Below are 27,579 nucleotides of genomic sequence, written 5' to 3' on the forward strand. Positions count from 1 at the left end.
CTCTGCCTCTGTTCCCCCGTTTTTTCTCTGCCTCTGTTCCCCCGTTTTTTCTCTGCCTCTGTTCCCCCGTTTTTTCTCTGCCTCTGTTCCCCCGTTTTTTCTCTGCCTCTGTTCCCTGCTTGTCATCCCGGTTTTTCTGTGCCTCTGTGTTCATGGCTCGGTCTGTGTGTGTGCTTGGCTCGGTCTGTGTGTGTGTGTGCTTGGCTCGGTCTGTGTGTGTGTGTGCTTGGCTCGGTCTGTGTGTGTGTGTGCTTGGCTCGGTCTGTGTGTGTGTGTGCTTGGCTCGGTCTGTGTGTGTGTGTGCTTGGCTCGGTCTGTGTGTGCGTGTGCGTGGCTGTGTGTGTGTGCGTGGCTCTGTGTGTGTGCGTGGCTCTGTGTGTGTGCGTGGCTCTGTGTGTGTGCGTGGCTGTGTGTGTGCGTGGCTGTGTGTGTGTGCGTGGCTGTGTGTGTGTGCGTGGCTGTGTGTGTGCGTGGCTGTGTGTGTGCGTGGCTCTGTGTGTGTGTGTGTGCGTGGCTCTGTCTGTGTGTGTGTGCGTGGCTCTGTCTGTGTGTGTGTGCGTGGCTCTGTCTCTGTGTGTGCGTGGCTCTGTCTGTGTGTGTGCGTGGCTCTGTCTGTGTGTGTGCGTGGCTCTGTCTGTGTGTGTGCGTGGCTCTGTCTGTGTGTGTGCGTGGCTCTGTCTGTGTGGCTCTGTCTGTGTGGCTCTGTCTGTGTGGCTCTGTCTGTGTGGCTCTGTCTGTGTGGCTCTGTCTGTGTGGCTCTGTCTGTGTGGCTCTGTCTGTGTGGCTCTGTCTGTGTGGCTCTGTCTGTGTGGCTCTGTCTGTGTGGCTCTGTCTGTGTGGCTCTGTCTGTGTGGCTCTGTCTGTGTGGCTCTGTCTGTGTGGCTCTGTCTGTGTGGCTCTGTCTGTGTGGCTCTGTCTGTGTGGCTCTGTCTGTGTGGCTCTGTCTGTGTGGCTCTGTCTGTGTGGCTCTGTCTGTGTGGCTCTGTCTGTGTGGCTCTGTCTGTGTGGCTCTGTCTGTGTGGCTCTGTCTGTGTGGCTCTGTCTGTGTGGCTCTGTCTGTGTGGCTCTGTCTGTGTGGCTCTGTCTGTGTGGCTCTGTCTGTGTGGCTCTGTCTGTGTGGCTCTGTCTGTGTGGCTCTGTCTGTGTGGCTCTGTCTGTGTGGCTCTGTCTGTGTGGCTCTGTCTGTGTGGCTCTGTCTGTGTGGCTCTGTCTGTGTGGCTCTGTCTGTGTGGCTCTGTCTGTGTGGCTCTGTCTGTGTGGCTCTGTCTGTGTGGCTCTGTCTGTGTGGCTCTGTCTGTGTGGCTCTGTCTGTGTGGCTCTGTCTGTGTGGCTCTGTGTGTGTGGGCGGCTCTGTGTGTGTGGGCGGCTCTGTGTGTGTGGCTGTGTGTGTGTGTGCGCTGCTCGGTGTGTGTGTGTGTGTGTGTGTGTGTGTGGCTCTGTGTCCGCGAATACTCTCTAATGCTTACCTATTGCCATTGTAAATGACAATACCATTTATTTATGTTTAAAAAAAAAAGAAAAAAAAGTCATGAGCAATGCCAATAGCTCTACCTTTAATAATGCTGAGACCATTGCATTGTAAATGCTTGTTAATGGTTAATGTTGAGAAGTCCAGTAGCAAATGCAAAGTTTTGGAGCCCACCCCCATTACTAGTAACCCTGATAATGTTACGACGATAGGTAAAAAGTATCTGCAGCCAGTCAATGAGAAATACTCACATATCGACTGGTGTGCCCACTGCCTTTGTCTTACTCCTTCCATGAAGCTCTCTCGTTTGCGTCTTACTCCTGTTCCCTGCTTGTCATCCCGGTTTTTCTCTGCCTCTGTTCCCCCGTTTTTTCTGTGCCTCTGTTCCCTGCTTGTCATCCCGGTTTTTCTGTGCATCTGTGTTCATGGCTCGGTCTGTGTGTGTGCTTGGCTCGGTCTGTGTGTGTGCTTGGCTCGGTCTGTGTGTGCGTGTGTGTGCTTGGCTCGGTCTGTGTGTGCGTGTGTGTGCTTGGCTCGGTCTGTGTGTGCGTGTGCGTGCGTGGCTCTTTCTATGTGTGTGTGCGTGGCTCTTTCTATGTGTGTGTGCGTGGCTCTTTCTATGTGTGTGTGCGTGGCTCTTTCTATGTGTGTGTGCGTGGCTCTTTCTATGTGTGTGTGCGTGGCTCTTTCTATGTGTGTGTGCGTGGCTCTGTCTGTGTGTGTGTGCGTGGCTCTGTCTGTGTGGCTCTGTCTGTGTGGCTCTGTCTGTGTGGCTCTGTCTGTGTGGCTCTGTCTGTGTGGCTCTGTCTGTGTGGCTCTGTCTGTGTGGCTCTGTCTGTGTGGCTCTGTCTGTGTGGCTCTGTCTGTGTGGCTCTGTCTGTGTGGCTCTGTCTGTGTGGCTCTGTCTGTGTGGCTCTGTCTGTGTGGCTCTGTCTGTGTGGCTCTGTCTGTGTGGCTCTGTCTGTGTGGCTCTGTCTGTGTGTGTGCGTGGCTCTGTCTGTGTGGCTCTGTGTGTGCGCTGCTGTGTGTGTGTGCTGTGTGTGCTGTGTGTGCTGTGTGTGCTGTGTGTGCTGCGTGTGCTGCGTGTGCTGCGTGTGCTGCGTGTGGTGCGTGTGCGTGTGCGTGTGTGCGTGTGTGGCTCTGTGTCCGTGAATACTCTCTAATGCTTACCTATTGCCATTGTAAATGACAATACCATTTATTTATGTTTAAAAAAAAAAAGAAAAAAAAGTCATGAGCAATGCCAATAGCTCTACCTTTAATAATGTTGAGACCATTGCAATGTAAATGCTTGTTAATGGTTAATGTTGAGAAGTCCAGTAGCAAATGCAAAGTTTTGGAGCCCACCCCCATTACTAGTAACCCTGATAATGTTACGACGATAGGTAAAAAGTATCTGCAGCCAGTCAATGAGAAATACTCACATATCGACCATAGACTATTTTGGTAGATTAAATCTACTGGACTTCGGTAGGCATAGCACATTTCTTAGAAGTAAAACACTTATTGCACAGAAGACAGTTAAATTCCCTACTAGATTACTTCTATGGGTTTCTAGCGCTTTCACACCCATACTTACCATGTTTCAATGGGTTAGGTTGTGTGTTCCTGGTAGGTGATAGTCGACCATTCGGACTATTTTGCCTTTGTTTCGTTTTGGTACTAATGAAGGAAACAAGAAGACAAAGTAAGATGGCCACTTTAACATAAGGATATGAGTGCTAACAGAAAGATGTAAGTGGTCCGGTCAACTTTAAAAGTGCAGTAGGTGTGTAAGTAGAGAAGAGCTGCACAAAGATGTAATTTTAAGTTGGTGTCTAATTCATGAATCTATGATCTCGTACTATGTACAGAGATAACTGTCAAAAGGAAAAACTGTTCACTGGCCATGTTTTCCTTAATGTTTTCTAATTTTATGACTATTGTTACTCCTTTAGGTTTCACGAGGGTTATCATATTGAGCTAAAAATAAAGGATTCCTTCAGTCAAAGTGACATCGATCCATGTAGCACAAAAAAAGAATATACAAGTTTTACATCTCAATAAGATATTGAAAATTAGTGATTAACTTTCTTCATGCTTGAATTCTTCTCTAAATAAAGTGTTTGGCATTATTTGCATCACAGATAGTGACTAGCAAAGTCTAAACACTTTATGGCCGAGAGAAAAGGCCCAATGGAGAGTGGCAGAAGGATGGCATGCTAGAGCTTGTAAGGGATTTTTCATTGAAGGACACATTGATCAGCCCTTTGGTAAGGTGCAAGACTGACAGTGACTATTTGTATTCTAGTAACGAACATTCTCTAATCAATTAGGTGTGGGCTGGAGATACAGGTTGATTAAATACCTGAACTGGATGGGCCCTTGAGTGATGGAAAGTAAAGCGAGACCCATGTGGAGATGAATGTTAGTCACCATAGGAGCTCAGGTTTGTTCCCTATCCCACAGCACCTTGAGACCCTCACATGTGAGTAGCCGCACTGTACACACTCCGATTGATTAATCCACTGCAGTGTCCACGCATACAAGTCAAAGATAATTTATCCAAAATAATCAGAAAATAGGTAACCAGGTGTTCAATTAAACAGAAATAGGTCCACAGCCTCTTACTTTTGACAATTCGGGAGAGAACAGTTTTCACTCTTGCTTGTACTGAAATGTGTTGTGAAAAACACTGGCTCTATAAAACAGAAATCCAAGGAAAGGGTTAGCTTAGTAACAAATGAATAAACAAACTTTTATAGAAAACCATTCTTGTGAAGTGCCACATTATTTTTCTTGTTTAACAATTTCTTTTTGCTCTTTATTCTTAAATACAACCACTCACAAGTGTTGTTTGCAGGTCACACTGACTGAACTACTGATTTTTATAAGGGGTTGTTATGAAGGTCTTTAAACACTTGACATTTACTGATCATAGTGGGCTGGATCAAAGTGACAATTCTACACTCAATGGCGCAACAGTAATTTATCCATATACTTAGTGCTTGATGAACGCCTTAGACAGTGTACCTTTAACCTCTTGCATGCTCATGCGAGGTCAGCTCGTCATGAGCCACGGCGCTCCGGTGCTCATGACGAGCTGAGCTCATCATGACCACGCCCGTTACTTGGAACGCTCGCACGCTGGGCTGATTCCCCTGCTGTGCTGAACGTTCCATTGGAACGGGCGCGGTCATGACGAGCTCAGCTCGTCATGAGCACCTGAGCGCCGTGGCTCATGACGAGCTGACCTCGTCATGAGCATGGGGGCGCTGTACGCGCCCCCCACCCCCAGCACAGCGGGGGAATCCCACCCGCGGCGAAGGGGTTAAATACTAACTGGGCACCAGGGGTCCCTGCACCAGAGAGTTACTGCAACATATCACCGCACTCCTCCTTCTAAGTGGTCAAACTTACCACTAATGTGGTGTGGCGTTCCACCATAATTGATGCCCTGCAATTCAACCAGCACTTGGTAATCGACACCAGTGCATGAGAAGTAGGGTCCATTCAGATATGCATTATTTGTAAGTGATCAGGTACCCTAATTATTGCATAAGGAATCCTGAAAATGTGCACAATTTATGTTAAATTTACGACATGTGAAACAACATCCTTAACAACTTCCTCTGCTATGGACTACAGACAACATTCTTTAATCAAGACGTTGGGATCCTGTTAGAACTGGCTATTTCTGGTAGGCTAAGGCTGACGCCAAAGCCAGGCAGAAACCACCATTCTAGTAAGGGCAAGGAAGTCACACGCCAAGATAACCCCTGCTCACCCCCTTGGTAGCTTGGCACGAGCAGTGAGGCTAAACTCGGAGGCAATGTGTTAAGCATTTGCGCCAGCACACAACAGCAACAACATCCTAGGCACACCACAAAAGGAACTCCACACAAGGTTATATTAAAATAACTTTTGTATTGTCAAAACACATCAGATAAAAATCACACATGTACATTGTGCCAACTGGCACGGGCAACATTCATAAGGGATTATGTACAGGACAGGGCCACATGGGCCACTGTCAGAATCAACACTTTGTAGATATAGAAATAGCACTTATAGAACTTAGAATAAGTATAGCAAAAAGAATAACAGTTGTAAATCACATCCAGTAACTACTGGGGACAGGTAAGTACCACCTACGCAACCCTAAACACCTTAGGAGAATGTCACGCAGGGGACCAGGACCTCACTAGGACCACCTGTACTAAAAAGAACAACCACCTAAGTATCACACAGCATTTAGGGGTCTAAGAAAGAACACATTACCCATGATGCATAAATATACATTCAGAGGAGTAGTAAAGGGAAATACATGATGCATAAACCTACACATTCAGCGGTGTTACGAACCAAGCACATGATGCAATAAAAATACATTCAGAGGTACCATAACAATACAATAGCGCAAAAGTCACATGATGTCTAAAAACATTCAGAGGTGCAGGAATAAAAACCATACAATTGCGCACAACCTTACATAAGCCACCACCTGTGGCAGTCCCTAGGCCAACTGGCCTTGTTGGGGCTAGGACGCCCTGAGTCTCAATGTCAGGGGCCTAAACGGTGCAGGTGCCCACTACTTGCTGGGCACCTGGGCAAATCACAAGACCTAAACGGTGCAGCTGCCCACTAATTGCTGGGCAGCTGGGAGGCCAAACTGCGACAGGGTCCTCACTGACCCTTAGGCGCAAACTGCGCCACGCTGGAGCCACCCAGGCTCTGGAAACACTCTAAACACGTTGGAGCCATACAGGCTCTGGCATAACACAAGAGCCTCACAGACTTTTACAACAATTATGGCCCATGGAGCCCTCAGGCTCTGCAACCAATGGCCCCTCGAGCCTCGCTGGGCTCGTAGATTCAAATGCCCCCTCGGAGCCCTCAGGCTCTGAGAACAAATGAACTGGCCCTTGAGCCTCTCAGGGCTCGTAAATCAAAAATGGCCCCCTAGAGCCTCCGTGGCTCTAAACACAAAATGGGGCCGGGAGCCTCTCAGGGCTCTACACACATTGGGGCGACCCACTGCCAACCGGGGCCGCCCTTGAAGCCCTCGTGGCTTCACACCGACCATGAGCGCGAGCTCGCGCTACCGGGGGAGGGGGGGGCGGACACCGACAACGTGTCCCGGCGCCCCTCCCTTTCCTCTGCCCCACTCACCGGTTTACTGGCGAGTGGCGGCTCTCCTCACTCGGGGCTCCCTCAGCACACGGGAGCCCCGCAACTGCCGCCATCCTCTCTCTGCAGGGCTCCCTCGGCACTTGGGAGCCCTGTTTACCGGCCGCCATGCTTCTCCTCTCGCCGGAGCTCGTGCTGAAGGTCCCGGTCCCGCCAGCCAATCCTGTCGCGGCTCCACAGCCGAGCCTCCAAACGACGTCACGCAGCTTCCAGGAGTCAGCCAACCACAGCGCGGCTCCTGGACCAGGCCCCCATTCAAAGGACCAATCAGAGCACGGCTCTCCTCGGGGCTCGGCCAATCAGGTCGCGGCCCCTTCGTGGTTGTTTTCTCCGCGGCTTCTGGTCACTTCCAGGCCCCCGGACCGCAGCGGTGAGAACACGGGGCAATGCCGGGTGGGCACCGGCCTTAAATAATTAATCAATAAATCGAGGTGGGCACTCGTAAATATTTAAATAAATACGGGCAAGAAACCTCAGCGCGTCCGGCGCTATAAGTGAAAATAAAGCGCTCCTAAGCGCTAGAAAGTCCAGATAAAGTGCTCTCAAGCGCTTGGGGGAAATAAAGCGCTCCAAAGCGCTAGAAAACAGGCAAAGCGCTAGAAAACAGGCAGAGCGCTCCCAGGCGCTCAGGGGGAAGCACAGCGCTTCCAGGCGCTAGAAATACAACTCCAGCGCTCTCCACAGGAAAATGCAGCTCCTCCATGCTGCAAAGGTCCCAGAGCTTCCCAGGGGGCAAAGCCAAGTCCCCCCATCAGCCCAGGCAGGGCAGAGGGGTCCCCCAGGAGTCCAGGAAAGGCCATCAGGTGTCCAGGGGCTGGGCAGGGCTCAGGGATTCCCCTGAGCCCAAGCAGCAGCACGCCCCTGGCAGATTCAAGTCAGAAACAAGAACATTTTGGAAGGGGACACAGCCCCTTCTTATACACAGAAAAGTCTTTGAAGTCTTTGTGTAGGCAGTGTGAGAACCAGCTAGACTGGTTTAGAGGGAAGTCCCTTCAGTATCAGGGACAGAGGTGACAGTCGCCCAGCGGAGGGGTGGAGCCAGCATTGTGGCAGGCAGGCACAGCCCTTCACTATCAGGTGCTAATCTCCTCCCACTTCCCTGGCAGCAGATGCTGCCTTTCATCCACGGGCTGACTCAGACAACTTCCTGGGGCTCTGCAGCCCCTGTCACACTCAAACCAGACAGTCAATCCACAAGCAGGCCCAGGCACTCCTGGGCCGGGCTCACCAGCCAATCACGTGCCAGCAGACTCACTACACAAATATGCCAACTTCTAAAAGTGGTACCTAGACTAGACACAACCATGCCGCATACACCATTACGCAGCATTCAATCTCACGAGTTCACACATATCAAACTCGACCCTGCACTCCCCACACATCCGGAACTACCATGGGCATACATACTCCCCATTCATTCCTATGGGAGGGCAGGTCACTCACCACACATACACAGAGAGCACACGCACTTTACACTGTACCACAGTGGAAAAAGTGCGCAGAGGCCTAAAATCACCAACCCAGGTTCCAGAAACAGGCTAGGAAAAAGCCAAAAAGTCTCGGGGTGAACCTGCCAAAAGGGCCAGGTCCAACAGATCCTATTTATAGCTCAATTACTCTTCCGTTACAAACATTGGTTTGTACTACTGAATATACCATGAACCATGGTTGCACAGTATAACTAACACAAGGCTATTTTTATGCCTAGTATCTTCTTTCCCCCTTCAAGATACTCAGACTGAATAACATCAATGACCACAGAAGGTTCAGCAGGTGCACAAGACACGTCATCCTTTCAAACCATTGTAGGAGGAGGTATGTAATAGACTTCAGTGTTAAAAACAGATATTTCGTCCCACTGACATGTTGCACTGTAATCCAGCGTTGGTGCATGCAAATAAACAGTCTACCAATTGGAGCGAGTCAAAAATAAGTATGTAATTTACGCTCCCTGCAAGTCTACGTTTTAGACAAAATATTATAAATGTCTATCTATACCTGCATACCTCTCTCTCTCCCGCTATCTTTCTATCCCTCGCTATCTTTCTATCCCTCGCTATCTTTCTATCGCTCGCTGTCTCTCTAACCCGCTGTCTCTCTAACCCGCTGTCTCTCTCTATCCCTCCATCTCTCTCTCTCTGTATCTCTATATCTCTATCTATATTTCTATATCTCGATACATATATCGCTATAGCTCTCTTTCTCTCTCTATCGATCACTCTTTCCCGATCTCTGTATATCTCTATCGATCTCTATCTAGCTCTCTATAGAACTCCATCTTTATCTATATCTCTATATCTCTCACTCCATCTATATCTATCGCTCACTCAACCTCTACCTCTCTACATCTATATATAGCTATATATCTATATTTACAGAGTGGCGGTTGCTACTCGGTAGTTCTAGTTGGGTCTGCTTTTCCACAAAAAGAGCATTTTTTTGTTTGCTAATAACTTTTTTTCAAACTTTTGTTTTAAATTAAAACACATCAACAACATCATTTAAACATCATGTTGAAAATTAGGTGCACAAGGAAGTCAGCGAACAAATACCTTCACGGCATTCTTTTGAACAAATCCCGTCACATCACCCAAGGTATAGTACAGTACACAGGAGAATCTTAGTTAACTTGTAACGCAATGCAGGACATTGGAATAATAGGGAGTTGCAGTTATTGAGCAATCCGCAATGTGCATAAAATCAGGTGAAATCAGTTACATTGAAGAAGCTTGGTCAGAATAGAAAAAGCTTAGTTCTCTGGTTCATTGTGCACACCCTGGTCCAATCCTCATCTGTCAATGGCTCTCCCTGGTCCATATCCCAAGCTTCTCAAGCCCACAGGGTCCCGTGGGCCACATCCACCCCTATCGCTTTATGTAACAGAGACATTAGGTGTCTCTCTGTCCCATAGAACAACATCAGTCCCAGAGTACCAGGCACAGGAGGAGCTACTGGGAAAGTCAATGTCTCCCTAGCAAACTCGTCGAAGCCAGCATACTGTAACAAGCATTTGCAATTCAATAGGTCTCGCATTAGGAAAGTGTGAGCTATTGGTATTGTAAATGACACATTTTTAATATGTGTTGGCTTTGAAAATATATAAATTAATAGCATCGTTATTCACAAAGCCAATAGCTCACACTTTCCTAATGTGACTCCTATTGGCTATGGCAATGCTTGTTGGTAGCAAGCAAGGACAGTGCTATTGTGGTGCTGAGTGATGATGTGGTGGTGTCCCAGAGTGACGTGGTGGAGGGTGGAGTTGGAGGGTCTGGTCAGTGGAGGATACATTAACAATATAAATGCTGGAGTGAGAGGCATAGGGAGCTAACAGCATAGTATGGTTAGGTTTGGAATCATGTCAGCAGCGAATAGTAGCGGAAACAAAGGTCAGGCCAAAGATGTAGCACTGGCACGCTGAAAAAATGTTCACCTCTTGCACAAAATAATAGTAAAACAAAAGCATCACCTAGAAGTCTAGGTTAAATTTAGTGTCCCAGCTAGAATATTTTTAAATCCTTCTGAAAAAAGATTGTTGTCTGTATACAATACATCTACAAATCCAACACCTGGAATAAGAGGGCAACTGTTGATGACGTTTCTGAGACTCCAGTACAGCCCGAGTGGCTCTCGGCGGCCGATAGTGCTAAACAACTAAATATTATATATATATATATATATATATATATATATATATATATATATATATATATATATATATATATATATATATATATATATATATATATATATATAAAAAAAATATGGACAGAACCTATCCGATCGCTAGACACTTCCAAAGTCACCATGGTCCGAATTCAAACTTATTGAGCTTTTGTGTTCTCGATACTATCAAACATAATAAAAGAGGTGGCAACAGAATGCAATGTTTGAGAAGATTAGAGTCCAAAATCATAATACAGTACAGAACAATGACCCCGTTAGGACACAACAATGATGGAGAAATGGAAGTGCATTTAGGTTGAATAGCCCAGACTGAGCACTATAAAATAAGGTATTAAGATTTTTGACTTGTTTTAATCCCTTAAAGAGCCCCGCATTTGTTCCCAATTTTGAGAATCCTAATCTGATAATGATAGTTGTACCCGTATGCGGTCTCTTTTTTAACCTTTGTATTAATATCAAGTTTGTGTGTTTTTTTTGTAATTATGGAAAAATTATGTGATTTATACATATTATTTTGTTTAATTTCAGAAAATGTGCCTTCAACATAATACTGCACTACAGCTCTACAAATTGATCGAGAGGATAACATTAAAATGTATGCCCACTTGGGCAGGATTGTGGTGACCTAGGAGGTTTTGTTGCTTCCACTGTAACACTAAGTTAACAATAGGTGTTTTCTTTAGAAATGTTGCCTTTGAAATACTTCATGATTCGTTAGCGCTGCGTCCACATGGGCAATATTAGACACTCTAGAATAAGATGTCTCGATTAAGCGCTTTTTTGCCCACTCGGGCAATATTTAAACAGGCACGTTCTTTGAATAATTTTATTGACACCGTGATTTTATAAACACAAATGTATATATTACTTAAATTGATTTGTAAAGCAATTGATTTTTGTTTTCTCTCGTACTAAACAATTTAGTAAAATTAACATGCAGAATGAAATGATAAAGGCACACTCTGACTATTTAGTGTCACGGATGCGCTGAAAGTAGTCTGTTTTTGTTTATGTTGCACTGAGATCACAGGTCACGTTATTTAAGCTAATCAAATGCTCACATCTTGACTCGTGACTAAGGGTGGTTCCCGAAACGCGTCGAGTATTTACTTTGTTGCCATATTTCCGTCAAATAAAACTTAATTGATGCAATTTTGAGTTCGTGCTTACATACTTCCCTTGCGACATAAGGAATTGGAGTGTGGATGTGAGTTGGATATATAGATATATATATATATATATATATATATATATATATATATTCACTGAAAAAACCATAGGTTATAGACCATATATAGTTAGGAATTAGCATTTAGAAAACCTTATTTTACTCACACAAAACCATTGAAATTCCATATATAGTTAGTTGCACTAACTATATATCGCGCACCCGCAATCCACTGCTGATGATGTCACATATTACATCATTCATGACATGGTCAGTGACATCACTGATGACATCACTGATGACATCTCAAATGACATCACTGATGACATCTCAAATGACATCACTGATGACATCATGACACACCAATACCAGTTACTACATACGCACTCACTGATTCCTACGTCTACACACACATTCACTCATTCACCCATACAATCACTCATACATACAGTCACTCATTATTACAACACTATCATATGCACTCATACACCTATGCAGACAGTCACACACTGCCACTCATCCATGGAGTTACTCACACACCAAGTCAGTCCTGTAAAGAATCAATCACACTTCCATTTCTTCATCTATACAGTTAAACACAGAACACCATACTTCAGTGACATCACTGATGACATCACTAATGACATCTGAAATGACATCACTGATGACATCTCAAATGACATCACTGATGACATCATGACACACCAATACCAGTTACTACATACGCACTCACTGATTCGTACGTCTACACACACATTCACTCATTCACCCATACAATTACTCATACATACAGTCAGTTATTATTAGAACACTATCATATGCACTCATACACCTAGTCAGTCCTGTGAAGAATCAATCACACTTCGATTTCCTCATCTATAGTTAAACACAGAACACCATACTTTTCACACATATACTAACACATACTTACTCTCTTATACAATCACTGATACAAGTACACATTGATATGCACAGAGTCACACACCTCCCAGCCAGCCACACACACACTCAGTCTTCCATACATCCACTCATTCTTCAATATGTAAAACGTATTTAAACTTTACAAAAACACACAGACACTAGATGATGTCATCAGTGATGTCATTTGAGATGTCATCAGTGATGTCATCAGTGATGTCACTGACCATGTCATGAATGATGTAATATGTGACATCATCAGCAGTGGATTGCGGGTGCGCGATATATAGTTAGTGCAACTAACTATATATGGAATTTCAATGGTTTTGTGTGAGTAAAATAAGGTTTTCTAAATGCTAATTCCTAACTATATATGGTCTATAACCTATGGTTTTTTCAGTGAATTTTCAAGGTTTTGTAAATGCTAATTCCTAACTATATATGGTCTATAACCTATGGTTTTTTCTGTGAATTTCATTGGTTTTTTTAACAGCTAATATCTGTAGCTGTAAAATGTATTCTTCTTTAAATCCAAAAATATATTTTATATGTTTATGAATAATTTTTTTTTAAATATTTTTTTTTCTTCGTTCCCGCTTCGCGAATCGGGAAGCTTCCCGTTAGCTGACCTTGATGCCGCGAAATAGACCGCGAGCCGGTAAACGTTTCTTTACCGCAAGTGCCGCGTTAGAAAACAACATCGTGACGCCTCCCGTCCGCATGACGTTTCACGTTGTCGCGTGATACGTCCTATGACGTGCTACGTTAGCGAACTGGTACGCGAAGCGAGTCGCAAAGCGCAGGTTTCTGGAAGCAAACCGGAAGGCCCTGCAAAGCGCTTAACGTAAACACAGCAAGTCATGTGACTTGGTAATAACACTTTTCATTGGTTCATTTCACTTTTGGTTTCCTAATGATGTAAGACTAGGTCATATAATCTAAAATGAACACTTTTGATTGGTTGAGAACTCTTGTTTTTCCCAAATGATGAAAATCCCTCCTTCTTTCCTCACTCTGACTTTCATCATTGTGAGAGAAAGACCCTTTGTGATCACTGAGCAATGGCTTCTTTAGTAGCTTCAGCTGGTGCTTCCCCACCACCTCCACCACATCCAAGGAAGAGTGGACCACCTGCTCAAGTTCTAATTCAACAAGAAGAGGAAGAAGAGGAACAGGACGACGAGCACGAAGAGAGGCAGTTTTTGCCTGAGCAGCCCAGGACGTCTCACCGGAAAGAAAACTTCATTTGGCAATTTTTTAAAATTCCCAAAGGTCAGAAAAAAGTAAATGCAAGATACGTAACTTGCCTTATATGTCAAGATAGACTGTCCAGAGGAACCGAGAAAAAATACAGTTTCGGAAACTACACAATGCATCGCCATATGACTAGGTGGCATCCTAACAACTACAGTGCTGCACAGTTTCGGAACGACCTAGATAATCTCCCTATTATGGCCAGAAGATCTGTTGTACCGGAAGTAACGGGACCAGAGGGCAGGGAGATGGTGCCAAATATACAAATGAAATTTGGTGAAGTAAAACACATCTGCGTATTTTGCGATGGATTCATTTCCTACGGAGAAAGAAGCATCACTCTGATCAACAGAGCTATTGACTATCATATGCAAGTTTGTACGAAACGCCCAAAATAATAAATACTTCTTTTTTTGTTTTGTTGCTCCTGTTGAGCCCTTTACAATGAATCGCTTTCATTGCCCCCTCCAAGAAAAACCCCAAAAAATATAAAACTGTTAAGAAAAATTCAAAAAAAGTAAAAAAATGTTCCGAAAAATAATAAAAAAAATATAAAACAACAAAAACAATTTAAAAAAAAGTTCTTTTCAGAACTACCTCCCCGTTATTAAAAAATTGGTACAATATTTGGAACTGTGCCAACCTCTATTTCTCTTAGTTCGCTTCCCAGTTCGCTCGCCGGTACGCGAACCGGAAGCGAACCAAAAACAGTAAGTATAAGGGAAGGAAACAGACACTTATGTTAAAAGAAAGACAGCTATAGGGGAGTAAACTAGAGATACTATTACCCGTAATCCACTGCTGATAATGTCACATATTACATCATTCATGACATGCTCAGTGACATCATCAGCAGAGGATTGCGAGTTTTTTGGCAACGTGCCTTATCCACGGTTTAATAACGCTGCCTTTTGCTTTATATAAGTTTTCAAATTGTATGAAATATATATCAATAGGTCGTTATGAACCTTTAGGTAGTGCTTTTCTTCATGAGGTCTGGTCGCTTCCATACACATACAGATGTTTCAAAGATGATCAAGAAGTTTATCTGAATGGAGAGGAATGCACTGAGATGCCAGATCATTCACTAATGTGTAGGCACATACAGTTACACGGTTCATGCAACAAACACCGACCAAATATGGCTTGCGTGTTGCAAGGCACGCCAGTTCCTGCTATCATCCCCACGTTCAAGTTGTTGGAAAATGGTAGTTATTTGATGCTCAATAATGAAGATTGTTCTGAGTTAATTAAAAGTATTCCTTTTATCGTAACAGTAAGTGAACGGGTTATTTGCTGCAGAAATGTTCTATTTCCTCCCACACATGAACATAGGGAGTTTTCAATCTGGCCACAAATACCAACCTTGGGACAGATTTCAACGGCATGGCAAGAATAAGAGCTCTTTTGTCTCAGAGAGAGGTGGCCTTGAGTTCGGCCCGTGAAACTTTCGTGCTTCACATAGCGAACACCCGTACAGAGGTGCAGACCCTTTTCAATTCAGATTTGCCTTTCAATTTCAGCAAGATGGTTCCGACTATCTTTAACGCATCCTCCACAAAAGCCCTGGCGCACTTTTCTAAAGTTGTTACCAGTGGTCTTGTGACTTCATTTGAGAAAATCTTTGGAGTCATCCCTGCTTCCTTTCATTCTATTTTCTCCACTCTGGTTCGTGGATTGGCATTTTTACTTGCATTACCAGCGGACGCTCTTGTGCTTTTTTACATTTTTAAATATGGATGTCCCTCCTATGCAACCTCCCACCCTGCAGCTGCTGACACTGTTCCGCAATCGCATGCTAGAATATTATGGCACAATGCCGTTGGCGATATTAAGCACGGCATATGGATTATCTTTTCGATTCTCCTACTTCACCTGTGTCCAGCCTGTATTTCACTGCCTGACCTGTGATTTCGATTGGGCCATTGATTTGTGTCTCTGCGGACCGGTTTCTCCTGACGTCGACTTTAATCAGCTGATGACTCCTATCATTACTCACGAGTTGGTTTGTCCTGGCGAAAGGATTATGGCTGTGGCATTGATGCATGGACTACTTGGTCCCTGGAATTTACTGGCGGCAGCACAGTCTTTCTTGGAACAGAGCTTTCTTGAAAACCCACCGAGCTGTCCTCTGATGGTGATAGAGGATCCGGTGCTGGGAGAGCACGTATGTTCTTTTCCGCTTTTAAATTGGATGGCTGAACTGTTTTCGGATGAAGACGGTGACTTCCTATTGGAGGCTGTTGCAGCTTATTTTGCATACACAGTTATGTCATAGACCTTTTTCATGTTTGATATGCTGAGTACTAGCATTTCATTGACAATTCATTGACTTATTTGTCAAGTTTTTATTATTTACCTTGCCTATTGGCTTAAGACTCGATAAAGTACTTGGCTGTTTTATTTTTCTTTAGCATTAAATTTTCCTAGTTTTTAATGCTTTACCTTGCGGACCGTCCACATATAAACTTGCAATCTGCTCTCATGAGATGGCACTTCTATTATCTTATTCAGTTCGTTTCCGGATCATGGGGAGGTGTCATCTAGGTCCTGGATATCTTTACACCGTGTTAAGTTAGCATGGGCTCATTACCGGTTTAAACGCCATTTTTCCTTTTTTGCAACTTCTGCACACGACACTTAGTTGTTGCTTTAGCTTTCCACCTAGTAGTTCATCGTGGTTTACATGAGAATAATATGTTATTGCTCTACTATCTGCTTTGCTTGTTAAACTATATCTGTACAGCGAGTGCTAAAGTTTCAAGAACAACACGATACAGAATTGTTATGAGGTCTGATCTCCACGACTTCATACTCATAACATAAGTGCAACTTCTGCCAATTCTGGGCATGAGGCGGGTTTTATATTGCTTTGCCGAACACACATACACAACAGTTGATGCGGTTCACATGAAGAGAGAGCTGGTGTATGCTGATGTGATTCCTTCAAATCTAAGACACTAAAGTATGGGCACGCCCTAAACCAACACAAAGAGACCTTCTTAGCAAATAATATAATATGTGTATTAGGGAGGGTGAGATATAAGCAGCCGCGGGCCGTGGAGGGAGTTACGGTGAGGCAGGGAGGCGGGGAGGGGGAGAAGCAGGGTGGAGCCCTCTCTACCTTGCCCCTCCCCCTCCCCGCCTCCCTGCCCCACCGTAACTCCCTCCACGGCCCGCGGCTGCTTATAAGTGTTGCTAACTCTTATTCATTTACAGCATGTTAACATACTGTCACCATTCGCTTTTTATGTACTAGTAACTATGCTGGTAATTTTGCTACTGATAATATGTGTACTTGTATTCTCCACCCTGCTTCTCCCCCTCCCCGCCTCCCTGCCTCACCGTAACTCCCTCCACGGCCCGCGGCTGCTTATAAGTGTTGCTAACTCTTATTCATTTACAGCATGTTAACATACTATCACCATTCGCTTTTTATGTACTAGTAACTATGCTGGTAATTTTGCTACTGATAATATGTGTACTTGTATTATCTAAGATACTACGCCTGAGAAGACGGCATTAGTAAATAAACATTTCAAATACACATGTGTTCTTCTTAACTCCATGTTCTGGTTTCTAAGAAATATATAACGACCGACTGTTCAGGAGTTCCACGTATCCTGAGGTACTATAAGTTCATATTCTGGATTGTCTAAACATTGAGAGTTTGTTATATCCAATGTGACACTGTACCTAGCTTGCTAAGGAGTTTTTGATTACTAACGTGAGTTTTGGGACACCCTAATTCGCCGAGGTTCCAATCCTCTGTCCACAGTTCTGTGTGAGAACAGAAACCCTGCGACAGGGGCACCCCCGACCCTTGCTGGAGCTTCATCACACTTGCGATACAACTCCAGCAATGCGCCACCTTTACGGCACAGATACATCACGCATCTGTGCTGTTTTTGCCCCATGATGCGCCGCATTGTAAATGCAGCACACCATAGGTGACGGAACAGCGGCACAGAATGACTAACACATCCCTGGTGATGCGCCAGTCATCATAAATGTATCCCTATGCTTCTTATCTTGTTAGAGATGAACCGCCATATGTATCATCAAAGTTTTTTGCATTTCCTGAATAGCGAACTTTAAGGAATAAATAGCGATTCTTTACCATTCCTAGTTTGCGATTAGCTATTTGCTAATTACAAATTACCCATTCATTTCCTTCATTTCCATAGGGCGGTTGGACTCACTTTTAGCTCGAACGGCTGAATGGATTTCCACGAAACTTGGCAAAATTGTAAAGACTGGTAGCCCGATGTGCCTTTGCTATGTCTCAAGATATATGCTCCAGTGGTTTTTACGAAAATTAACTTTGAAAAATATATATTGGGCTACATTGGCCTATATATATATGTTGGAGCCCAAATGTAGCCCAATGTAGCCCAATGAAGCCCAATGTAGCCCAATGTAGCCCAAAGATGGCCGCCAGACACACAAAAAAACAAATGTAGCCCAAATATCAGCCAGATGTAGCCCAACTATAGCCCAGTGACAGAATAACCAATCAGCTTCGCAAACCTCCGTTACGCGAAGCGGAGCGCTGTTACAGATATATATCTTTTTTTGAACGTTAATTTCTCAAAATCCACTGGAGCACATATATTGAGACCTAGCAAAGGCACATCGGGCTACCAGTCCCTAATATTTTGCCAAGTTTCGTGCAAATCCATTCAGCCGTTCGATTATTATTATTATTCTTTTTTTTTGCCCCGCGGGGCCCTTTTAAAACCTCCACATCAAACCTAGGGGGTCAGCGAGGATCTACTATGCCCCCTTATAGTTATTTCCCCCTTTGTTTTGACCTCCTCTTGTCTCTCGATCCTACCGAGAGACAAGATGGCGGCCGCTACGGACTTTTTGGAATGTTGACAGACGCCGGAGAACCAATCAGCTTCGCTTCACAAAGCTCCGTTGCGCGAAAAGTACGCGTCCTGGGACGCTGCCAGGTCCGCTGTTACAGATATATATCTTTTTTTAAACGTTAATTTCTCAAAATCCACTGGAGCACATATATTGAGACCTACAAAAGGCACATCGGGCTACCAGTCCCTACAATTTTGCCAAGTTTCGTGCAAATCCATTCAGCCGTTCGGGCTAAAAGTGAGGCCAACCGCCCTATGGAAAACTCAATGTTAAAAACACGTTTTGGGACCCCCCTTTTTTCTCGGCCCCCCCTTGACGAACCCCCCCCAAATTTTCAAGGGCTGCTCAGAAACAAAATGTGCCATTTTCCTGAAAATTTCAGCCAATTCCGTCCACAAACGCCAAAGTTATTACACATAGAATTTTCAAAAATCCCATAGAGAAAAAATCCTAACTATATATACCTACTGGCGACCGCCAGTAGGTAATATATATATATATATATATATATATATATATATACACATATATATACATACATATATATACATATATATATATACACAGGAACTTCCCCACAAGAAAGAAGCAGAGACCCGTGGGGAAACCTTTGGAAGCGCTTTATTCATGGAAGTGGCGAATGCATTTCGGCTTAACTACAGCCTTCTTCGGCGCCCAAGCATCCAGGTGGTTTTGCTGCAAGCTGATGGTAAGTCTTGCCTCTTTAACTGCGATGTGACACAGTCCGCTCCGCTCCCTGTTAGTTAACAGCCCACCTATGCAGAGTCCCAGAGTAGAAGGGAGACTACATGTCCCAGAGTTCACTGTTGTGGATCCTGGAAAGTGGTGCGTGGGGGAGAAATCCAAACCAAGTGGTACATCTACAAATCATACACCTGGAATAAGAGGGCAACTGTTGATGACGTTTCTGAGACTCCAGTACAGCCCGAGTGGCTCTCGGCGGCCGATAGTGCTTAAAAATGCTAAACAACTAAATATGTATACATATACACATATATATATATACACATACATACATATATATACATACATATATATACATATATATACACATACATATATATACACATATACATACATATATATACACATATACATATATACACATACATATATACACATATACATATATATACATGTACATATACATATACATATACACATATACATATACATATATACATATACATATACATATATAATGTATCCAAACATTTGCATTCTGAGGTGGTTTAAAATATGTAAGGAGTCAGATTACCAGAGGCTGGCAGAGCTGCGGTCTCCGGTTTAAACCTGCCCTGGAGGTCGCCACAAATATTTACACACAGGTCTCTTATTTGTTGTGTTTTCCAAGGCAAACGTGGTCTAGACTTTACCATTGGCAGTGTACATTCCCACACCGTCCCCACATAAATAAATGTAAACGATTTTCGCATAAGCCTTTCACCAGTCCAAATGTTTAACATTGAAGTAGGGACACTGCTGGCTTAAAATAGGGTAACGTAGCGCAGCGCTACCACAGGCAAACTCCATACAGGCTTGGCATTCAGGACGGACACAGCAGGAAACGAGGAGTGACTTTGGGGAAGTACAAAAACAAGCTCTCGGCATTGCTGGGGGGGGTGTGTGGGTGGGCGGGGGAGCAGCAGTAGCCTTTGATGTGGTAAGAAGAAAGAGTGTAAGTGAGAAATGGCAGGGGGAAAAAAGACACTGCGAATGACAAGTAGGTAGTGAGTGCGCAACGAGAGTTAAGAAGAGACAGAGTGAATGTAAATAAAGAAACTTTGAGTAAGGGGGTGAGCGCTGTCATTTATATAGCGTCCATCATAGAGTCGAAGCTCTTTTGACCCGAAATATGCAAACAAATCAACAGTTGAAGATGAAATATGTCAGAGAACAGACATAGCAAGGGGGAGAAAGATTTCGGCATTGCTGTGGGGGGGAGGGAAGGGGGGTGGGCGCTGAGCAGCAGTAGCCTTTGATGTGATGAGAAGAAAGAGTGCAAGTGAGAAATGGCAGAGGGAAATAGAGCCACTGCGAACTAGAAGTAGGTAGTGAGTGCGCAATGAGAGTTAAGAAGAGACAGAGCTAATGTAAATAAAGAAACTTTGAGTAAGGGGTTGAGCGATGTCATTTATATAGCGTCCATCACAGAGTCGAAGCCTGGTGGGGGGGCGGGATGTGAGCGAATGAGAGGGAACGGGCCAAGCGCGCGCTGGAGAAGCGAGACAGAGCGAATGTAAATAAAAAAACTTTGAGTAAGGGGGTGAGCGATGTCATTTATATAGCGTCCATCACAGAGTCGAAGCCTGGTGGGGGGCGGGATGCGAGCGAGTGGGAGGGAACGGGCCAAGCGTGTGCTGGAGAAGCATCACGGTTGCATGCATCACAGAGTCGAAGCCTGGTGGGGGGGCGGGATGCGAGCGAGTGGGAGGGAGGGAACGGGCCAAGCGCGCGCTGGAGAAGCGTCACGGTTGAAAGTTAACATGCATTGTAAGAAATCCGGCTGGTTCAAGAGACTTTGGTTCAGATGCAATAGGTTTCGAGTAATTAAAATTACTCGACCTAAAAAGGGACCAGGTCCCATACTGAACTCGGTCTGGGCATCCTCAAGGGAGATAAAGATCTCATTAGGGTAAAAGTCCCACCTGGTATCACAGCCATCCGCTCGCCACACCTGATATGTCATGTTGGCCTCCGTGCGGTGAAGGGGGCACGTATACATACTGGTAGCTCCCTGAGAAAGGGGGCCCTCCGAAGCACTAGGTTAACTAGCTGTTGCCACTCTAGCGCCGTCTGCCTGACCACATAAGGCTGATCGCTCGACACCCCGGTTACTTCCATTAATAACACTGCTATGCTCTCTGCACACATACATCGTACCAGTAATCTTTTTTTGCCAATTGTCTCCCTCCACCAGCCTTTGCGCCGCATGCTGCATCATTGCTGCAAAGTAATACAATTACAATCGCTGCACCTTCAAACCTCTGTCCTGCTAATTTGTCATCCTGGCTACTCTACTATGACTACTCGCCCATACCAAGGAAGTGAGCATGGTGTCCAGCTTCCTAATTATCCAGGCAGGCAGAGAGCAAAGGGAATGGTGTATGTTATGAAGACAGTGTGAGAGAAGCACCCTCTTAGAGAATACAGTCCTGCCCATGAGTGAGAGCGGCAGGGTATCAGTATTTCAGAGTCCGATATCAGCTCATGTTATATTGCATTTGATCCTTCCTTGAGTGAACAAACAATCCCCAAATTGCAAAATCTGTTCATCTCCCTTTAGAGGCCAAAGTTACGAGTCCTGCTGTGAGCAGAAAACGCAGTGACTTTCTCCTATTTAATTACAGTCCGGAGAATGCCTGAAAGTCAAGGATAGGCAGCAAATTTCCCAGTGACTCCCGTAGGCCCCTGAGATAATCAGCGCATCATCCGCACACAGCGACATCGCAGCAGAGAGGTGTAAAAAGGGGCGTGGCCTTGGACCACCTCTCTGCTAAGCAGCTCTGTGGAGCTTACTGGAGGTACCTGGTGGGCTAGTTGGCCCACAGGGACCCTCAGGATTCAAGGGGACTTAATCCCCCAACTTACAATGGGCTAGGAGGCACGTTTGCACAGTGAAGGCAGGGAGCGGGCCTGATATAATAAGTTAGCAATCCTGCTGTATGGTACTTACTGGTGTTAAAAAAAAGGATAGTTGGCCCCAAAGGTTGACGTTGGGGGCGAACTACTCCTCCTGTTACCTCCAGTAAACAGTGGCCCACAGTGGGATTGCTAAGAGGTGTTTCAAAATGCCAACCGCGGACAACTAGTTGCGCAAGGCCGTGTCAAAGTTGAAAGTTAAGGCCAACCGCAATGGAGCGCGGTTCAGATACATGAATTGAATTGGATTAGGCCCAGTCAGCACTCACCTTCATATTAAGAAAAATCCTAAAAGAAAAAAATCTGAGAAGGTAGGAGTTCAGCAGAACAAGGCTGCAGCAGGGACCGAGGAGGGAGCATTGTTGTTAGACAGCTGTGGAGCGAAGCCGAAATGGAAGTCGAAAATCTCCAGCGGGACAAGGCAAAGGGTTATAGCCAAAGATCGCTCCAAGAGATCGGTTATCCCTTTGGTGAAGGAAAACTGAATTGGATTTGCTGCTGTGGAGATGAACGTAGAGTGAGAAGCAAAGCCAATCCGACTGGTAATGCACCTCGGGCAGATAGGCAAGCAGGTTGATCACGGTCTTCTCCTAGTTCTCAGAGCAATTTTTGGCCAAATGTTGTATGTCATCAGTTTTGGAAATTGGCCATATGAGCACATTTAGCATCACAACCAAGTGTCCAGGGGTAGATGAGACCTCTTGGGTGGTTCAGAACTTAATCAGGTTAGGTTCCGGTGCAGGTTCAAGATGGTGCGAGCCGGTTATGTCCCTGCGGCTGTGAACAGGAGGCTAGCAAACTAGCCCTTGGAGTCACTTCTACTGCACTGGGTGTAGGTGAAGATGCAGGGCTCAATACCAGGGCTAACCTCTGAGCAGTGGCGGCTGGTGGCTGCAAAAAGTGGTGAGGCAGAAGCCCACAGACAGGATTGCACTACGCAATTTAGCATAGTGAGCAACCTGATCCCTGATTTTCTCAGGGAAAGTGCATGGAAACTGCTGGAAATACATATTGATTTGACCCAGTAGCGTATTTGCTGTATCTTACTACCCCGATCAGCAGTCAAAAATGCAATTTTCATTTCTCGCACCAGGGCTCGCCTCATGTGCCATCCAAACTACGCTACTGGGTCAAATCAATATGTATTCCAGCAGTTTCCATGCACTTCAGCCGCAAGGAACCACTCGCGAACCCACGCCCTTAGTGGTCATATATTTTAACACTTGAATGTGAGGTACAAGGAGAGGGGTGCTTTGACTGGTAGAAGAAGAAAGTCTTTATGTGCCTTCGCTTGTTTTTCATATAAATCTGAATGCCGACCTTTGTGCACTCCAAACCCTCGCTCGCAGGTCACTTGAAAGCCCAAGATTTCCTTGCAAGTGGTGAATAGAAAGTGCAGTCTGTCCTTCAGGGCATGAATGCACATTTTTTTCAGCTCCGTCCACAAAAGCCTTCTCTGATTTGCCCAAAGACTTTGAGGCTTTTCATATAAATAATATCATAAGGTGTACGGTTGAATGGCAGGGAAACAACAGTGGAAAACGAGAGTTCAAAATGCGAACTCGAGCCTGGGCCAAAAACGTAGCAAAGTATTCCGGAGACACGCGATGCCGGCTTGCTTCATTTTAAGTAATTTAAATTCTCTGTTCGGCAGTCGGGTGGTGGGGGGGGGGGGGATGGAAATGGGGTCGCACTCGCGGGATGAGGGGGGAGGCGGGAGGGGTTTGGAAAGTGGAAACAAAACAAATATTATATATAAAATAAAATAAACTAAACTTACCGTCCGTAGAGACTCCGTCCCGACTCCCGCGTCCTGGTTCAAGTCCTGCAGGCAGCACGTAATCAGGAAGGCGGCGCGGCAGGCAGCCTCCCTCTCCACCGCCGCATTTTTGATTGGTGCGGCCGGCTGCCCCAGGCTACGTCATTTTCTCTCGTACTCGAGGGCAGGGGGGAGTGGCTTTCCCTCTGATGTTAATACTGTCTGTTTGGGCGGCCTCAGGCTGCCCAAACAGTCAGTATTAACAGTGGGCAAGCTACTCCCCAAGCCACTCCCCCCTGCCCTCGAGTAACACCCACACTCTAAACCAGGAAGTTCTGCTTTCTCGCCGTGCGAGAAGGCAGAAACAAATCACAAATGGTAGTTATATTATGGCAATAACTACCATTTGTTTCTGCCTTCTCGCACGGCGAGAAAGCAGGGGGGGCGGCGCCCAAACGCCCCCATGGAGAAACCGCCACTACCTCTGAGGGTTCAAGGCAGGCACCAGGCAGCAAAGCAGTCCTTCCAGGTCAGCAGCAGTCTCGTAGAGTGCACAGGAGTTCACAGCAGCAGGCAGTCTTGAGATTCCTTCTGCAGGTCCAGTAGTGAACTTAAGAGAGGTCTGAGGATCCAATTTTTATAACCTGGTGCCCTTCTTCTGGAAGATGGTCGAAGCTTCTGGAAAGTTTCTTTGAAGTGCATGGAATTTCTTGACTCCCCTGGCTCCTAGCTGGCTGCAGTGACATTACAGGGTCATAAAGCCTTTTGTGTGGAGACAGGATACAGCCTATTCAGGTGCAACGGTGGCTGTGCTCCGCTCCACCACTCCCTCCCATATGGCCCATTAAGGCACACCTAAACTCTTTATTGTGGGACTGTCTAGGAGGAATTCACAAGGTCTGTCAGCTACACCCAGTTATGTGTCCCAAGACAGACTGCAGGCACAGAGGGCTAATGGCAGGAAAATGCCAACTTTAAAAAAATGGCCTTTTCAAAATAGTAATGAAAAATCGAACTTTACCATTACTGAGGGTTTATCATTAAAATTCCCTAGGCACCAAACAGGACTATATACCTCCTCTCAAGTAGGCATTTCAACGCATTAAAGTGAATAAGAAATCCCGCATGTTATCCTATGGGAGGTGTTAGCCTCACAGTAGTGAAAAACTAATTTTGCGAGTTCTTCACCACCAGGACACGTAAAACTTTAAAGTACATGGCCAACCTTTTCAATACAGAGCACCCTGCAGAATGGGCTGCCTGGGGCCTACCTTAGGGATGACGTATACGTAATAAAAGAAAAGTTTAAGGCTTGGAAAGGGGGTTTAAATGCCAAGTCAACATGGTAGTGTGACTGACACTGCACTCAGGCTGCAATGGCAGGCCTGGGACACATTTTAGAGTGCACTTAGGTGGGTGACACAATACGTGCTGCAGGCCCACTGGTAAAAAACAACAAGTGATGGACTGAATGTGGATCAATGTCACACACTCCCCCAGTCAAAAGATCTGGGCCCAAATCCATCGTTTTTTTGCACTCCACACCACCCTGGGTCAGATAATGGCTTTATGCAAATCAGCTCTGACCCTGTTGCCCCATGGGAACAGTCCAGTCCGAACTACAACAGCCATATCTTTCCCAGACCGGAATCAAGCATCCGAGGACCGGACCGGTTTCGAGGTAACACCTCTCTTCAGCCCGGCTAGCTTGACTCCAAGTGGTGTGGAGTGCCTGGGACCCACGTCTGGGCATCCCCAGCGCACTTAGGGCGGCAATTGCAAAAAACAACAAGTGATGGACTGAATGTGGATCAATGTCACACACTCCCCCAGTCAAAAGATCTGGGCCCAAATCCAACGTTTTTTTGCACTCCACACCACCCTGGGTCAGATAATGGCTTTATGCAAATCAGCTCTGACCCTGTTGCCCCATGGGAACAGTCCAGTCCGAACTACAACAGCCATATCTTTCCCAGACCGGAATCAAGCATCCGAGGACCGGACCGGTTTCAAGGTAACACCTCTCTTCAGCCCGGCTAGCTTGACTCCAAGTGGTGTGGAGTGCCTGGGACCCACGTCTGGGCATCCCCAGCGCACTTAGGGCGGCAATTGCAAAAAACAACAAGTGATGGACTGAATGTGGATCAATGTCACACACTCCCCCAGTCAAAAGATCTGGGCCCAAATCCATCGTTTTTTTGCACTCCACACCACCCTGGGTCAGATAATGGCTTTATGCAAATCAGCTCTGACCCTGTTGCCCCATGGGAACAGTCCAGTCCGAACTACAACAGCCATATCTTTCCCAGACCGGAATCAAGCATCCGAGGACCGGACCGGTTTCGAGGTAACACCTCTCTTCAGCCCGGCTAGCTTGACTCCAAGTGGTGTGGAGTGCCTGGGACCCACGTCTGGGCATCCCCAGCGCACTTAGGGCGGCAATTGCAAAAAACAACAAGTGATGGACTGAATGTGGATCAATGTCACACACTCCCCCAGTCAAAAGATCTGGGCCCAAATCCATCGTTTTTTTGCACTCCACACCACCCTGGGTCAGATAATGGCTTTATGCAAATCAGCTCTGACCCTGTTGCCCCATGGGAACAGTCCAGTCCGAACTACAACAGCCATATCTTTCCCAGACCGGAATCAAGCATCCGAGGACCGGACCGGTTTCGAGGTAACACCTCTCTTCAGCCCGGCTAGCTTGACTCCAAGTGGTGTGGAGTGCCTGGGACCCACGTCTGGGCATCCCCAGCGCACTTAGGGCGGCAATTGCAAAAAACAACAAGTGATGGACTGAATGTGGATCAATGTCACACAGGCCCACTGGTAGCATTTCCTTTACAGGCCTTGGGTATATGGTATACCACTTCACAAGGGACTTATAAGTAAATAAAATATACCAATTTGGTATATGCCAATCAAACCATAGTTAGCAGAGTGAGCACAAGCACTTTAGCACAGGCTAGCAGTGGTAAAGTACACAGAGTCCTAAGGCCAACAAAAACAAATTCAGCAAAAAGTAGAGGGTAAAAGGCAAAATGTTTGGATGTGACTCTGAAGTGCGGGCCATGTCCAACGTACCACTTTCTCACTTGAGTCTCAGTAGAAGCACAGTCGAGCAGTCCAAGACTTCTTGGGGAGAAGGTAGGTGTAAGGCAAGCGATACAACTCAAAATACATCCAGCAAACCCAATAAAAGATAACCAGACAAGTATTTATTTTATTTCGGTTAATACAAAGATTGCCCAGTCAAATACTTACTTTTATGTAAAAAAAGAAATTGTATGTATATACTAATACAAAGTACAGTTCAACACACTGCAAAAACTATACCGAGCCTCCTCGAGGCAAGCCCACTAGTGTTCCCGGGTCAGCTTTCCATTTCCACTTCCCAGTTTATGGCTAATGGTTTACCCATACTTATGTGGCGATATTCAAGCTTGGCCCCTTTAAAGTGCTCAAGTCTAAGAAGTATTATGGAGCTCTTTGCCAAGAACTAAGTGTTTGAGTGCTGGAGCAAGTCAATTCAGAGTAAGATCCCCTGGGCCTGTTCGCTTGTTTGTCAATTTTGCAGGTGGTGGTTCGGAGTCTCCAGCTGCCCCTCGGCAGATG

The 27,579-nt window shown here is 45.5% G+C and overlaps 1 protein-coding gene across 1 annotated transcript in view; it reads right to left on the bottom strand.

Moving 5' to 3' along the window:
• The window catches only part of LOC144764805 (uncharacterized), a 581,674-nt gene that overhangs the window by 226,617 nt on the left and 327,478 nt on the right, over positions 1-27,579 (bottom strand). The window contains exons 7-8 of the mRNA XM_078650300.1: positions 4,079-4,148; positions 3,048-3,130 (exon numbers count right to left, since the gene is read on the bottom strand). Coding sequence (XP_078506426.1) covers positions 3,048-3,130; positions 4,079-4,148 — 153 coding nt within the window. The remainder of the gene's footprint in view (positions 1-3,047; positions 3,131-4,078; positions 4,149-27,579) is intronic.

Source organism: Lissotriton helveticus, chromosome 1_1, assembly GCF_964261635.1.
Source record: "Lissotriton helveticus chromosome 1_1, aLisHel1.1, whole genome shotgun sequence".
In the NCBI taxonomy this organism is placed as follows: Eukaryota; Metazoa; Chordata; class Amphibia; order Caudata; family Salamandridae; genus Lissotriton; species Lissotriton helveticus.